Consider the following 13,956-nt stretch of genomic DNA (forward strand, 5'->3'; position numbering starts at 1 on the left):
ATTCTCGTGATTTTTTTTCACTCCTTAAGTCTCCAACTCCCTTTTACCTCTTTACTCTAGAAGAACTTCTTAATTCTCTGGATGCAATTAAAAGAGAACAGTCTCATCTTCCCACCAACAAATCTACAACCTTCCCTCCTATAGCCCTGTGCTCTGCCTCCCCACTCTACAGAGGCCCTGCTCCTGAGGCCAACACTCCTCCAGAGCATGATACCCTCTCTTCTGCTGCCTGTGCACAACTCTGCTCTTGCAACTATCATCTCTTTCTCTCTGATCAATTCTTCTGTTTCAACTGGATTATTTCCATCAGCACATAAGCAAACTGTAACACCTATCCTGAACAAAATACACGCTTTAGGATCTATACATTTTAAAATTCTGTACATTAAACCTCAAAAAACAAAACAAAAAAAAAACTTTCCTTAAAAGATAACATTCTTTGTTTCATTCCCCATTCTTTTAAAATTCATTCTAAGTCAGGATTTAGTATTTCCCACTCTTCTAAAATTAATCTTGTCAAGTTACCAAAAAATTCCCAGAGCTTGAGTCTTCCACCAACAAGACTTGCTGGTTCAACCTTGGGAGCCCAACACTTCCTACCACTTCTGCCACCTCCATTCCAAGAGCTCCAGTCTTCCATTTGCGCTGCTTGTCCCCCCTCCCTATCCTCCACTCGATAGCCAGTCATCTTTTCAAAACATAAATCAATTTTTGTCTCAAAAACCTCTCCACTGATCTCATGTAACATTTAAAATAAACTTTAAGCTCCTGTTCATGGGTTAAAAAGACATTACTTATTTTGGCCCCTAACTTCCTCTCATTTTCTGTGACCCTCTGTCTTGCTCCCGGTACTCCAGCGATGTCCACCTTCTCATTGTTCTTTAGTCATATTCCTGCCTTGGGGTGCTTCCATGCTACACCCTCTATCTAGAGGGCCCTTTGCTTGGATTACTCCATACCAACTTGAGGTTTCTGATTAAATGTCATTTCCTCAGAGGAGGCTTTCTTAAATGCCATACCTATAGTGCCTCTCTACTCCCTACCTCCCCAACATGATTATAATTCCATATGGTAATCCTGGGCGATAACCTAAGAGCCTAAAACAACCTGTGGCATATCATCTGTGCTCGATTAACGTGTTGAATGAATGCATTAAGCACAGAAAACACTGTAGATTTGTTGGCATTGAATCATAGAGGAAACAGTGTATTATTCTGCCTCACATGGAATGTTTGGTTACCACCAGTAAGGAGGAGGGATGCTGCTCCATCTAACAGATAAGACTAGTGTTATGGATACATGTCCCTGCAATGCACGGGCCGGCCCCTACAACAATTTTTTATCTGGCCTTAAGTGTTAGTGGTACAGAATTTAAGAAAACTGCTCCATTCAATGGTGATAGTAACACCTGCTATACTTACTTTATTAGTTGCTGTAAGAATTTCATCAAATAATATACATAAAATACTTGTAAAACTACAGTTATCACAATGATTAAGCAGACTGACAATTTAAAAAGTATAGAATATTACCTGAGAAAATTATCATTGTCATGGTCTCATATCTCATATCTTTAGTAATTAAAATTTAACTAAATGCTCTAAATAAAGATATCCAAATCTCTGAAGTAGTGGCAATGATTCTGAGAAAAGTAGTAAACTAAAGGATCAGAATTCCAGGATGGCACTTTTCAGTGAGAACTACTTACACTAGATCACCTGGGTGTTCATCAAAATACCCAAGTTCTTCCCTCAGCCTCTGAGTCTCTGGGGGTGGGGCCCTGGAAAATGCATTTTTAACAAGCACCTCTGATAATTCTTGACCATTAACGTTTAAGAACCACCACTGTGGAGCTGAGTTTTGTCCTGGTTTGAAATCTTAAAATACATGTAAGTTCTAGCAACGTGACTAGGGATGTAAATACAATATAAAGGCTAATATGTCTCAATAAATTAATACCTAGAATTTGAGTTACTGATGTTACTGATTGAGTATGTCATAAATAAATGACAAACTCTATACCTCTGTGGGACTGAGGGGGGGGGTCTGGCTTACATATATGTATATGTTTAAAATTAGTCAAAATGTTTCTTCCTGAAAATAGAATATATATAACCTTAGGTAAACAGCTGCATTCAATTTACTATGGCCATTCTTGTACTCTGTTCATACACATTTACTATGTTGAAATTTATTAATTTATAGCAAAATAAAAAGTCAACACCAAGATTTGGGGTTTGGATTAAGATGATAAGTAGGGGGCTGGGGATGTGGCTCAAGCGGTAGCGCACTCGCCTGGCATGCGCGGGCGCTAGGTTCGATCCTCAGCACCAATTAAAAATAAAATAAAGATCTTGTGTTCACCGAAAACTAAAAAATAAATATTAAAAAATTCTCTCTCTCTCTCTCTCTTTAAAAAAAAAAAAGATGATAAGTAGGGAAAGCATTTGAATGTTAGAACATGAACAGCCAGGACTGACACTATGATTGTGGTTAAGCCAGTGTCAATATATAATTGGTGAAATGATCATTTGCACTTTGTACTTTAAACCAAGAGCAGGAATCCCAGTCTGGGAGGAAAGAAATACTGCCAACCCAGGCTATGTTATACACTTAGAATATATACTGAGGACAAAGAGGTCTTGATGTGTCAAGTAAACCTGCTCCATTACCATCTATTAGGCTCCACACACAAGCACGGGGCCCTTTGGGGGCAGAAGTCAGTACTGTGGAAGGTGGGACAGTGGCAGAATGCAGAGGCAGCTTCAGAAATGCATGCTTCCACACTCTCCTGCTATGCATTTTTTGTGTGTGTGTGCCAGGGATTGAACTCAGGGGCACTGTGACGTATCCCCAGCCCTATTTTGTATTTTATTTAGAGACAGGTTTTCACTGAGTTGCTTAGCACCTAGCTATTGCTGAGGCTGGCTTTGAACTTGTGATCCTTCTGTCTCAGCCTCTGAGATTACAGATGTGTACCACAGCACCGGCATGTGCTCTTCCCAACACACTCCTACCCTACCCAAAGGTAAAAGTACATTTACCATTGTAGTCAAATATTTTGAGATTTATAAACAGACTCTACAATCACTTCTATTCACTTTGATATTTTTTGTTGGGTTGTATTCAAAAACCAAGCAAACTTCTAATTCATGGTCCTTCACAAATAACTACAAATCAGGAGGATTTTCATTTTTCTCTATTAGTGCTGAATATCCTAATAAATTTGAGTTGATAGCTTTATTTCTGCATTACTCTTTCATGTGGAATGGAAAACATAATACTTGACATGATACTTCAATACAAAATGGTCTATTAAAGTTTTCCAAATTCTACCCTTGCTAACTATCAATACTAGAAATTTCCTAAGACCTGAACAATTCCAGTAAATACTTGAAGCTGTTGTTTTACTAATAGAGAAAAGTATTAGAATATCTTAAACATCATATACTAACATATTCATCCAGCACCAACCTAGTCTTTTTTTTAAAATTTTTTAAATTTACATATGACAGTGTAATGCATTACAATTCTAAGGTGACAATGAATGCAGTGCCACCTGCTGGCTAAAACAATGCAATTATCTTTTCTTAAACCTTTTAAAGAATGGAAAAATTTTTTAATCTATTCAAAAGTGGAAAGAATAGCATAATGAAGCCCCATGTGCAATCTAGCTTCAATAATTACCCACTTGTGGTCAATCCTGTTTCAACTATATTCCCATTCAATATGTCCTGACCCTCCAATTTTCCAATATCCCAAATATCACACATGATTTAAGGAAACAAAATCCACAATAAATCAAGAGTATATTTTTTCCTCTGGGGTCCAGATCTATGAATACAGATGTCAAAATATGTGCATGGGGCTGGGGTTGTGGCTCAGTGGTAGAGTTCTCGCCCAGCAAATGTGAAGCCCTGGGATCGACCCTTAGCATCACATAAAAATAAACAAATAAAATAAATGTATTGTGTCCAACTACAACGAAAAAATAAATATTTTAAAAAATGTGTATGTGTGTCCTCAAATAGCAAGAGAATATACATACATACATACATACATTGTATCTTAAGCATATCCATGCAATTTAGTAACTTTCCCTAAGAGAGAGAGTGAAGGGATCCTATCTAGATATCAGGATGTCTATGTTTTTAACCTAGTCTAGCAACTTATTGATTTTTTTTAAAAAGTCTGTTTCTTCATCTATAAAATAAGAAAGGGATATTTTAATTTATAAGGTCCTTTCCAATATAAAAGTTATGTATATCTTTTCCACATTATAAGTAAGCTTAAGTACATGAAAAGAGATACCCATATGTAATTTATTTTTTAAGCTGATTTTAAAAATTCATATAAAAGTATATATAAACAAACATTTAAACACAGGGGTCTCTATGTATGTCAATGGTAATTTCACCCACACAACATACAATATAAAATGTAATTCCAATACTTTTTGTGAATTTATACATGATATATGTAGAATCCAATTTCTAACTATAACTCTCTTGGTAGCTTTTAAAAATAATAAATATATATATAAACCCTATCTCTGGGCTCCTCAAGTATCATGTTTCCTTACTAAGAGGACTTTCGGAACACTTGGTGACTAAATTCTCTTAACTAAAACCTGATATTCTATGCAAATACTGCTTTCAAAAATTTATAGGGAAACAAATTATAGAAACCATCTATACTACAGTAACATGTTCCATCCAGAATAATCAAATAAATCATAATCCATGTAAAAAATATCAACAGTGTAATGGTATTTTAAAAGCCTAAGAGAGGGCTGGGGCTGTAGCTCAGTGGCAGAGCACTTGCCTAGTATATGTGAGGCACTGAGTTCAATCCTCAGCACCACCTAAGAATAAATAAATAAAAGTATTATGTCCATACAATAAAAAATATTTTTTAAAGTATAAGATAATTAAAAGATCATAACTTCAGGAACAGGGTTTATAAATTAAATATAAATTATTCTAATTTTTTACCATAAAACGAAGAACCATATTGGAACCTGTGAAATGGATAAACTACATGGGATTTTTTTTTTTTAGTTATAAATGGACACAATACCTTTATTTTATTTATTTATTTTGTGTGGTGCTGAGGATCAAACTCAGTGCCTCACATGGGCTAGGCAAGTGTTCTACCACTGAGTCACCACCCCAGCCCCAGGATTTCATTTTTTCAAGTCTCTTACAAGTACTAATTAGAAATGTTAGACTACCTATGTACCATCTTTATATGATTTCCAAATCTTGTGATAGCTCTTTCTACATATTATTGTCTCAGCTAGACTACAACTCCTTTAGGCTATGTTATGTAGATTATTGGCCAGTGCCACTGACAGTTAAGCCTGACTGGGGGAGGAAAAAAAAAAAAAACCTAATTGGAGAAAGATTACTAAAAAAAGCAATATGAGGAAAGTAAACAGAATGTATCTCCTTAAAAATAAAATGATTATTAGATATCATTAAAATATAGCTCTAATACAGATGAGATTTACTCAAATTTATTTGCAAAGAATATTATTTATTCTTTAACCATACTTATGTAAAATATATATTTCTTAACTGTTCAACTTTTATTACCACTTCAAGTAGAGGAATTGATGGGTAAAGAAACACATTGTGAAAATATAATGTTCCAATGACCCTTCAAACTCACCTGTTCCAGAGTTTAACACTATTACTGATCGATTTTTGAAGATGGATAGACCAAGGAGATAGAATTTAATGGATCAAATTTTATATTTCCAATTTTGTATTTAATATATTTAAAATTACCATAAAAAGTAATATGGCTTCAGGGAGGGGGGATGAACTACCTAATCTACAAACTATATGACTACTTTCTCCACATAGAGAACTAACTATAACCAAGCATGAGCTTAATAAACATCTGTTTCTTCCACATTTCAAGTTGTTGCATTTTAAATTCTCTTGAACAATTTTATCTATAATCTGAATAAGGATTGATTTATTTCCCAATCTATACCTGTGATCTGTCTAATTATCCTCTTCACAATTACAAATGTGACTCCTAAATGCACAGAGAATGAAAGATACTCTGCCTCCTCTGTACTCCCTCTCCATCAGCTGTGTGTAAGGCCGCAGTCCTGGTGGTATTCCCAGCATTTAGTTGTACAGCATGCTCCCAAAGAAGTAGGGAAGGGCCTTCCTCTAGGATTTTAAGAACAGACTTTTCTATTGGAGGGACTAGTGATGAAGGCTCTATTTTTGTACTTTTTTTTTTCCATCACTATAGCTTTTAAAATTTCATCTACACTGTGTTAGAGAAGTAACAATATAATGAAACTGCATTGCAGGTAAAACCTAAACCAACCTTCGAATTAACATACACTAAGTGGTCAAAATGAAAACTTATAACCTGTAAGGATTCAATAAACTGTATTCTAGGCCCCTATACAAAGTTAACAGCAGCTTAGCACTTAGTACCACCTATGCTAATTATGCACAAGAATAACTGCACTGTAACTTGCAGAGGAAAAAGCCTCTCACACTGTGCTGGCTCTCAATCTCTTCATGCTTCTGCTGTAGGGCCTGGGAAGCCCTAATAGAGTCACCAATCCCCCACTGGGCTCTCAGTTGTTCCGATCCAGGTCCTTCCAGCCAGTTTACAACCTGTAAATGAAAGTTGAGATGAAATTTTAGAATAATCAAAGGCTTTTCAAATTTTCAGTCTAACTGGTTTTCTCTCCCCCAAATTCCTTAAGTATTTTAAACTGAAATTCTTTAAGTTCTACTACATAAGTAATAAACATTTCTTTCGGAATTACACAGTTATGACATTTCCAAAATTTACACTTTGAAAGATGTACACTGTAGTCTTAGGCTTTCAGTTATCTGATCATGTGTCTAGCTAAAAAGAAATCTGGAACGGTTCTATAAAAGAGGATTAAAAATCAACTTATGATAAGACAATCAGAAAACTACAGAATTTAGAGTTGAAAGGGAAATCAGAAATGACATTGGTCAAGGTTATCTAACACTTAAGAAAATTGAGTTTCAGGGAGACTAAATGACTTCCCCAAGGTAACATAACCCATTACTAAAAAAAAAAAAATAGGACTAAAACCTGTGTGATCTGGTCTAATGTTCTTCCCTAAGCACTGAAAAAAAAAAATTGAATGAACTAACAAAAGCTAAAATACTACTTTCTCATTTTGAAAAGAAAATTTAAAAACTAACTACAGAATTATAATACCTTTTAGGTGCTTTCTTAGGATCAACTAAACATTCAGACCCATAAGAAATCCCACCAGCTCCAGTCCACCCAGGATAGAGGGGAAGGCGTATAGCTATAGTTGATCCTGGGTGGCATTTTAGGAGTTCCTCTTCTCCCAAGTCCCTTTTCTGTCCACATGGGAGAGACACAGGAGTCACTCCAGCATGAAAAGTTCACATCCCTCAGGGCCACACCCATTATGAGTGTCAACTGAATTCATGGATGTCCCCAGTTCTGCCTTCCATCAAATAGTATAGTTCTCCCAGTTCCAGAACTGGGGTAATTTTTACTATAAGCAATACCACCTGATAACATAGGTGACATTTCAATTTTTATCAGGTTCTCAGGAGCGCAGAGCTAGACAGTTAGGCAAAGAACAAATACTCAGCAGACAGAGTGAAATTTTTGTTAAGTCTTCACACACAATCATCCCATGAAGAAATTTTAACCAAAGAAAACACTACTGCCGAAATTTACCTGTTGCTACATAAGAATAAGAAATTCAAAAATATATGTAATGTTTAGATTTATGCCTTAAATCTAAACTCATGATAACTCCCAAGGAGTGAAGGCAGTTTACTAAGAGGGTCTGCATGGACAGGCTTGCCTTAGAACTGTGTCAACACAACCAGTAGCCCCACAGTGCACTCCATCATATCACCAGCTTTACATTGTCTTGTTTTTAAACCTAACAGTACACACATCTTTATTTTTTATAATTATATGAAAGGACATTATAAAAAACAATCATGTGTATTTTCTTCCATTAATTTTTCACATAGTTTTCATATACTACTCCAGATTGGGTTGCTACAGTCAGTTCTCAGAGTGTAAGTTCTATCCTGTATTTTTTCACTTATCATTAAACTATCATACTCTAATGAGTTTCCAAGTGGCTACAGTTATTACAATTTTCAGTGATTTCAAGAGTCTCTTTTTTAAGAATATCAACCTATTTGCTTGTCTGCCTGCCTCTCTCCCATCTAATCAACCAGCCAGCCAGCCACTCAACCAACCAATATTAGGCACTAAGAAATATGGTACCTTAAATAACCATTATATCTGCTACATTCTTATTGTTGGACATTTAAAGTGTTTCCACTCTACATCAATTCTAAGCAATGTGATTAAAAAAATAGATAGCAATTACATATGGTATTTTCTCTAATTCTGTATCATTTTCCTATGACAGGTTTCTGATATAGAACTTCTTGCATTCAATGACAACAAAATAATAATAATAAAAAAAACTCAAAAACAAGAGTCAAAGGATAGAACTGTTGACTCACTGGAATAGCCCTAAGTAGTGGAACTTTCTCTTGGTTAAACTATATTTTCAGAGTGTCAAATTCATAGGCAAGCTATCCTCAGATGCTCTTTAGAATGCAAAGGTTGGCTTGTCCTTCAACATCTCCATTTTTTTCTTTTTTAACCTTTCATATGCGCTGTCTTCAGAAGGGCATGGTACTAACATCCTGTGTCTATTAGCCTGTCATATCATTCTTTCACAAAAGAGACAGATGAACAGTTTGGTATTAGAGAGGTACTACACATGAATCTAAATGCTGAATTCTGGCTCTGCTCCCACTAGTCCAAAAACTTTTGTTCCTCACCTTATAAATGATGTTAGTGATGCCCACCTTACAGGGTTATACCAGTCATTGTATGTAAGATACTCAGCACTCAGAGCAGTAGACACTAATAGCTGCCAGCCTCTGCTTTTCCCAGGTTTTCTGTAGCCTAGCTTCTTGTTTTTCTCACATCTGCATTTTCCAATCAGATCCCTGGGTTCTCAAGGAAGTCCCTGAACTAACTACGGTATCCAACACTTTAAAATATGGAAATAAAAAAGAGTAAGCTTTAAGGAAGCTTACATCAACATTTTTAAACAATTTTCCATTTTCCTTTTGATCATAAGTTATTTCTCATTTATCACTACATGTTTGAGCATGGATATGGACACACTGAGATAAAATGAGATGAAGTGAATTTAGGTATTTTAAATAATTATTTCACTAGAAATATCTAAATTCTAAAAGTAATGAAGGCATTTAAGATTTTTAACTCATTAGTAATAAATTATTAACACCAAACATGTAAACTTTGATTTTAGAATACTCTAGAAACTAAAAAAGCAAGTTAATATAACTTGGGAAAAAATATATTAGGGAAAAAAATGATGTTAGGGATTGAATGTGTTGGAAACTTAGTCCCCAATGAAATGGCGTTGAGAGGCAGGAACTTGAAGGGGTGGTTAGGTCATGAAGGTTCTGTCCTTATGAATGGATTCATGTCATTATCCTGAGAGTAGGTGTGTTACAGGGGCAAGTGTGGCTGGCTGACTCCTGCACATGTGTTCTTTTTCTTTTTCATCCCACACTCATGCTCTGCTGCCTTTATACCTCCTACAGTAGGATGATGCATCAAAAAGACCCTGCCAGAAGCAACTCTCAACCTTGGACTTTCCAGCCTTCAGAAGTGTGAGAAATAAATCTGTTCTTTATAATGATTTAGTTTCAGGTATTGTTATAGCAGCACAAAAAGGACTTAAGACAGAATGAAAGTTTGAAGAAACACAAACTTAAAAGTAAATTTTAAGTATACTTAACAAAGACATCTTGGCACAAAAACCCTGTTACATAGTCAAGTACCCATATAGTTTTAATGTATGCAGAAAATAATTTCCCTTAGTATGCATCATCAGTAATGTAGACCCAGTAAATGGGTAACTATTTCTAATAAAAATAATGCAAATTGAGGTGGATGCCCCAGTAAACAAGTTTATTTAAATGCATTAATGATGGTAGCTTGCCAAACAACTATTATATAAAACTTAATTTCAAACACAACATCTTGCTCAATCTGAATATTAATTTACTGTAAAAAACAGTTCTGTATCCAATTCATAACAATGTGACCCCTGGAATGGTTACATTTATATGCAAAGTATAACCTTGGAGATGTGTTCTTAAAATCTACCATGACAAATATTTGCACAGGCCAAAAATGTGACTATCCACTATTCTTTCATGGCCAGGCTGATTTCTAAAGAGTGCATGAGAGAATATTTGGAAGTATGTAAGGTCAAACCAGCCAAAATGATGTGTCAAGCAAATGTTAAGGATTTGTCCCACAAAAATGGCATGGGGTCTGAGAATACAGCCTCTAGCTACATACTCAGAGTGTATCTAATTTTGCATCTACAGTTCCTCTCTACACAGAAGAAAAGCACATGAATGATTCTAGAAATAACATTTGCAGTGCTGGTGGTAATTACTGCCATAATAAATAATGGGAATAACAATATCACATTTCAGTGAAGTGTCATTGTCTTCCAGCCAAAAGCATGTGAAATATAATTTTTAACTGCCACAGCAGCAGCAGTATGAAAAACTCTTGCATACTACATGAAGTCTGATGCTGCCACTTTGAACTGTAGGGAATAAGTGCTGATAACTATCACGTTACTACCTAACACCTAGTTTATCAGAGTTATGGATTCCTCTTGAATAATGTTTTTAGCGACAAGCTACTGAACAAAGAAATCTGAAGTAATTCAATTTTTACGAATTTAACATAAACAAAGATATTCAATTTAATGATGACCTTTATATAAACAAAAAATTTTTACATTTTCCCCAAATTTGCAAGCCAGGAGATGGTATAGCTCATACCATGTGATCAGCATATCATCAATTATACAGTTAAATTTTGGGGCTGGGTATGTGGCTCAAGTGGTAGTGCGCTCGCCTGGCATGTGTGCAGCCAGAGTTCGACCCTCAGCACCACATACAAAGATGTTGTGTCCACCGAAAACTAAGTAATAAATATTAAAATTCTCTCTCTCTCTCTCTCTCTAAAAAAAAAAAAAATATTAAGTAACCATTTTGGCGAGGGGAAAAAAAAATCTTTCCTTAAGTTGACATCTATGAAAACAGGAATATAGGAAAACACTGCATGGTGACCACTAATGTTCCAATTGATTGACTGGTGCAGCCAGTTTGGAAAGCAGTATGGAGATTCCTTGGAAATCTGGGAATGGAACCACCATTTGACCCAACAATTCCTCTTCTGGGACTATACCCAAAGGACCTAAAAACAGCATACTACAGTGACACAGCCACATCAATGTTTATAGTGGCACGATGCACAATAGCTAAACTATGGAGCCAACCTAGATGTCCTTCAGTGAATGAATGGATTAAAAAAATGTGGCATTTATACACAATGGAATATGACTCAGCACTAAAAAAGAACAAAATCATGGCATTTGCAGGTAAATGGATGGCATTGAGAAGATTATGCTAAGTGAAGTTAGCCAATCCCAAAAAAACAAATGCCGAATGTTTTCTCTGATATAAGGGGGGTGACTCAAAGTGGGGTAGGGAGGGAGAGCATAGAAGGAAGATTATTTCTAGATAGGGAAGAGGGGTGGGAGAGAAAGGGAGGGAGAAGGGGAAATAGCAAGGATGGTGGGATGTGATGGTCATCATTATACAAAATACATGTATGAAGATTTGAATTTGGTGTCAACATACCTTATATACAAACAGAGATATGAAAAATTGTGGTATATATGTATATTAAGAATTGTAATGCAAAAATAAAGAGAGTACATGTATAATGGCATAATTTAGCGTGAAATACTTTATATACAGAGTCACAAAAAATTGTGCTGTATATGAGTAATAATAAGTGTAATGCATTCCACTGTTGTCATGTATTTAAAAAATAAAAATTCATTCTTTAACAGAAGTTTAATTTTTTAAAATAATAATCTTGTTACCATTATTACTATTATCATAAATATCACCATCATTATTTCCCTTCTCCAACTGCTTTATCCAATTGAGCTGGCCCATCATTTCAAAAATGTGCTTGCTAACACATTAACTCCTGTGTCCTTGACTTTCTGTCATGGCCATTTGTTCCACTTTACCAAAGCATAAACGCTGGATGAATCCTATCACCTGTGTTCTCTGCCTATAGCAATGTCTAGAATAAATATCCAGCAGTAAACACTTTACAAAGACTATCTTTTATAAATCCCACAACAGTCTTATTAAATAGCTATTATAGTCAATGATGATATTGTTGTTATTCTCTGTTGACTAAAGAGAAAACTAGAGCATGGAACATTCTTCCCAAGGTGAAGGTGCTTAAAAGTAGAAGAGGGTAGACCCAGGTAACATGGGTTCAAAATCTGAGTTTTATACCATTATGCTATTTCTTCTTTGTAGTTTTCAAAGATAATCTCAAACGAATTAGCCAAAGTTTACTTGAATTAATAGGAACCGTTCTTTAATTTACAAATGAGAACACAGAAAAAGTTGCATAAATTAAAGTATCCCCAGAAATCAAGTTTATATGTGGTTATCCATGGCCTCAAGCCTTAATTTTTGCCTGGAATTCAACATTTTCATGATCCTTCCTTCCTTTCAACTGTTTTTTCCTATGACATCTTGATACTCTAGTTCAGAGGTCGGCAAACTGTAGCCTGCAGGCCAATTCTGCCCCACCACCTGTTTTTGTACATAAAGTTTTATTGGGGAAAGGCCCTGTACCTTCATTTACACAATACTATGTCTATTCTTGCACGATGATAGCAGAGCTAAGCGGCTGTAACTACAGCAAAGACTGTCTGGTCACAAAGCCTAAATCTTAGTCCCTTTACAGAAAAAGTCCACTAACAACTGCAGTTAATATCGAGAGTAGAAACTAGTTCAATAGAAATAAAAACAGCTACTATTAATTGAATACTGGGTTCTTCCCCCAAACACTAGACTTTTAAAAGAGCTGTTATTATCCGTATTTCAATTAGTGAAAAAAGGAAGAGAAGAAGGGGGTAAAGAAAGTAGACAGATAGAGCAAGTCTTAGGTATGGGATGGAGACTACCTTTCTGACCATGCTGTATGGTGAAAAGGCCATCAATCCCCTCTGTGCCAAGGCTTAGGATTTCAAGCAGCTGTTTACTCATGCTATTCTTTATCCTCCACAGAATGCAAATCTTTTTTTTTTAGTTGTCAATCGACCTTTATTTATTTATGTGGTGCTGAGAATCGAACCCAGTGCCTCACACATGCTAAGCAAGTGCTCTACCACAGATCTACAGCCCAAAATGCCAGTTGTTCAAAGCCATCACTGCAGAATAAAATCTTATATATTCTTGGAGACAAGCTTAAGTTTTGTTTTCCCCACTAACTCTTCCCAGATTGCCCAGAGCCAGAGAAATAATCCCTTCTATAAATGCCCATGGCACGGCACTTCAGCCATGTCCTGTGACATTTCACATTTTTGCCCCTTAAACATTAACAGCAAAAACCAAGTCTACCTTCATGTCCTATATAATGTCTAGCACTATCCCCTCTATTTAATAAGCACTTAATAAATATTTACCTAATTAATTTAGATAAAAAACTGGGACATTTTTAATTTGCATTTTTTAAGTTAAATATTTAAAGATTTTATTTTCTTAATTACAAAACAGACAAAAATCCAATGTAATCAAAAGAACATAAATGTCTTTCCTTAGTATTGAGTTTGAGCATTCCTGCCTACATTTCTTATACAACTCAATTTTAAAGAGAACTAAAATTTCTTAGGAAATAAATACATTTAATATTTTCTGTATAAAACAATACATTTAATATTAGAATTACTTATATTACATTTATATTTTCTAAGAATAAAAAACTCATCAT

At 35.3% G+C, this 13,956-nt stretch overlaps 1 protein-coding gene across 3 annotated transcripts in view; it reads right to left on the bottom strand.

The window, feature by feature from the left end:
* The window catches only part of Sestd1 (SEC14 and spectrin domain containing 1), a 126,789-nt gene that overhangs the window by 22,180 nt on the left and 90,653 nt on the right, over positions 1 to 13,956 (bottom strand). For all 3 annotated transcript variants that reach the window (XM_026392010.2, XM_026392012.2, XM_026392013.2), the window contains exon 10: positions 6,528 to 6,650. In XM_026392010.2, coding sequence (XP_026247795.1) covers positions 6,528 to 6,650 — 123 coding nt within the window. The remainder of the gene's footprint in view (positions 1 to 6,527; positions 6,651 to 13,956) is intronic.

This window comes from Urocitellus parryii, chromosome 1 (genome assembly GCF_045843805.1).
Source record: "Urocitellus parryii isolate mUroPar1 chromosome 1, mUroPar1.hap1, whole genome shotgun sequence".
NCBI classification, from domain to species: Eukaryota; Metazoa; Chordata; class Mammalia; order Rodentia; family Sciuridae; genus Urocitellus; species Urocitellus parryii.